Source organism: Octopus bimaculoides, chromosome 23 (assembly GCF_001194135.2).
Source record: "Octopus bimaculoides isolate UCB-OBI-ISO-001 chromosome 23, ASM119413v2, whole genome shotgun sequence".
Taxonomy (NCBI): domain Eukaryota; kingdom Metazoa; phylum Mollusca; class Cephalopoda; order Octopoda; family Octopodidae; genus Octopus; species Octopus bimaculoides.
In genome coordinates this window covers 24,417,329-24,419,647 of record NC_069003.1, presented here as the reverse complement: position 1 = coordinate 24,419,647, position 2,319 = coordinate 24,417,329, and the positions used below count along the sequence as shown (strand labels likewise).

At 37.0% G+C, this 2,319-nt stretch overlaps 1 protein-coding gene across 2 annotated transcripts in view; it reads left to right on the top strand.

Annotated features, from left to right (window-relative positions):
• The window catches only part of LOC128250608 (sortilin-related receptor-like), a 28,174-nt gene that overhangs the window by 12,907 nt on the left and 12,948 nt on the right, over nt 1-2,319 (top strand). Inside the window, exon 1 of one of the 2 annotated variants that reach the window (XM_052976007.1) lies at nt 934-1,026. The exons of the other annotated variant lie outside the window; for it this stretch is intronic. Coding sequence (XP_052831967.1) covers nt 976-1,026 — 51 coding nt within the window. The 5' untranslated portion in view covers nt 934-975. Of the gene's footprint in view, nt 1-933; nt 1,027-2,319 lie in introns of those variants that run through there. 2 annotated transcript variants of the gene reach the window in all.

The window sequence follows — 2,319 nt, the reverse complement described above, 5'->3', positions numbered from 1 at the left end:
GGGGTGCTGAAAAGTTCCCGCCTTTGGGTTAAAAGAAAATACAGGAGGATTAGTTTTGATTTTGTTGAACATATTCCCCTCTGATATTCACGCACTTATTGCAGCGGTCCTTCAGTTTTTCTAAGCCCTGTAAAAGAACTTGGAAGTTTGGGCCTCGAACCAGACCTTTCTCGATACTCTTAAAGCCAGAACCTTTGCACCCCCTTGTATATTCAGAGATACTTCGTGTCTTGCCAGGCTAGCAAAACTCGTCGTAACAGCGTTCCGAAAACATGCATCTCAGGCGGATCCGACTGCGATGCGTGGTTTCGGAACTGACGGCTCTTCCGCACTTGTGCAGTTTATCTCCCATCAGCAATGCATCCCAGTAGGGATTTCTGGAAATTATCCATGGGCTCTGGCCAAAATGTCCGCCGGAACAGACTAACCAGTTGATGTCTCAGATATGGTAAAGAGGAGGAGGGAAAATGAATGTGGCGAAAGGTGACAATCATATTATTCTTGACAGTCATAATATTCTGTTGTTGAGCATGTTGATGAGGCGAAGGGAGAGAAGCGCGAAGGAGAAAAATAGGAAGAGACGGAGAGAAGGAAAGCTGTCCTGTCGACTTATTTTTTTTCTGAATATATTCGTAAAGGCTCTTATGTGTCTTTGTAAATAGGTTTACTGAGTAACTATAAAACAGTAGCCCTCCCTTCGCTGTCCTTTAGTTCTCCCTTTCATTATGCCTCTCTTCTCCTCTCTCTCTCTCTCTCTCACGCAATAAATTTATGCATATATTTCAAAGAGATCCGTGTGAATTAAATTCCCAAGCCACATAAACAATATATTATTGCGAAATCAAGCTATCCTATCCTATATTCTCCCACGACACAGCTCACCCCCCGATGCCACCCACTTTCTCACAGATATTTCAAGGTTTACCGTAGGATTTCAAATTTATCTTCAGTACACAGTTCGGCTCTCTACCGACAATGTTAACATATTTTACCTTATCACAAATTATTTACAGTATTCTACTAATAGTGAGTATTTTTTTAAATTCTGTTTTTATTTAAGTAAATTAATATGCCTTATTAATATACTTGACCCTTTCCCACTCTTTATATATATATATATATATATATATATATATAAATATGTATGTATATATAAATATGTATGTATATATAAATATGTATGTATATATAAATATGTATGTATATTTATATATATGTATATGTATATACATATATATGTATGTATATATGTATACATGAAATAGTTATATATATGTATATATATACGATAGTTATATATATGTACATATATATATATATATATATATATATATATATATATATATATATATATATATATATGTATATATGTATACATGCAATAGTTATATATATGTATATATATATGTTTATATATACGATAGTTATATATATATATATATATATATATATCTTTTGTCTTTTATCCTGTACTGGTTTCAACTAGAGGCTGGGGCCACGCTGGAGCAGCGCCTTTCAATGTGATTGGGTTTCTTTTCTGTACCTTTTCTGATGAACTAGTAGGTTGAGTGGAGCTGCACATTTTTGTGCCACCTGTCGCGATGGGGTTTCATCTGGTATCTTGGATAAAAAATTTGCCCAGACACTCTTTGACGACCTCTACATCTACACCGCGCAAATCTATGAATGCTGTTTGGCAGAATGTTGAATAGTTGTGGACCTTTGGAATCCACCCTGTTACAGTACTTGGTCCTTATTCTTGATGGAGAAGACGAGATCTTTGATACTGGGCAGTGCCGTGATTAGTATAGCTTTCAGTTCCAGAGACTGAAGCTAGACATTCTAGCATCTTCCATATGAATATCACTGCACATCTTTCACATCTTCTCTCTAAGAAGTAGAACTTCAGTTCTTTTATCCTCTCCTAATAGCTCAAAGTCAATCTTCTTTGTGTGGTTGGGCTGGATTGCCTCAAGTTCCACCACCAGTTTGGCGCCGTGTAGTGACCATAGTTGGGGGCAATCATCTAGACGACTGAGAACGAAAGCTATTCATAGAAACGGCTGGTACCCTTTTCCCTACTTTTGAATGATCTCAGAATCCATCCAGTTATTCGCTTGCAAAGTGTTCCCACCTTAGTAAGATGCACATAGAATATTGCATCATTACTCATGTGTATTCACAGGTCACGCACCGACTCTGACCTTACGATTGCACTGCTCCTGGTCTTGTATATCCCGATTGTAGTCTGTGGACCGATAACAGAGTTCTCGAATCATCTATCTATCTATCTATCTATCTATCTATCTATCTATCTAT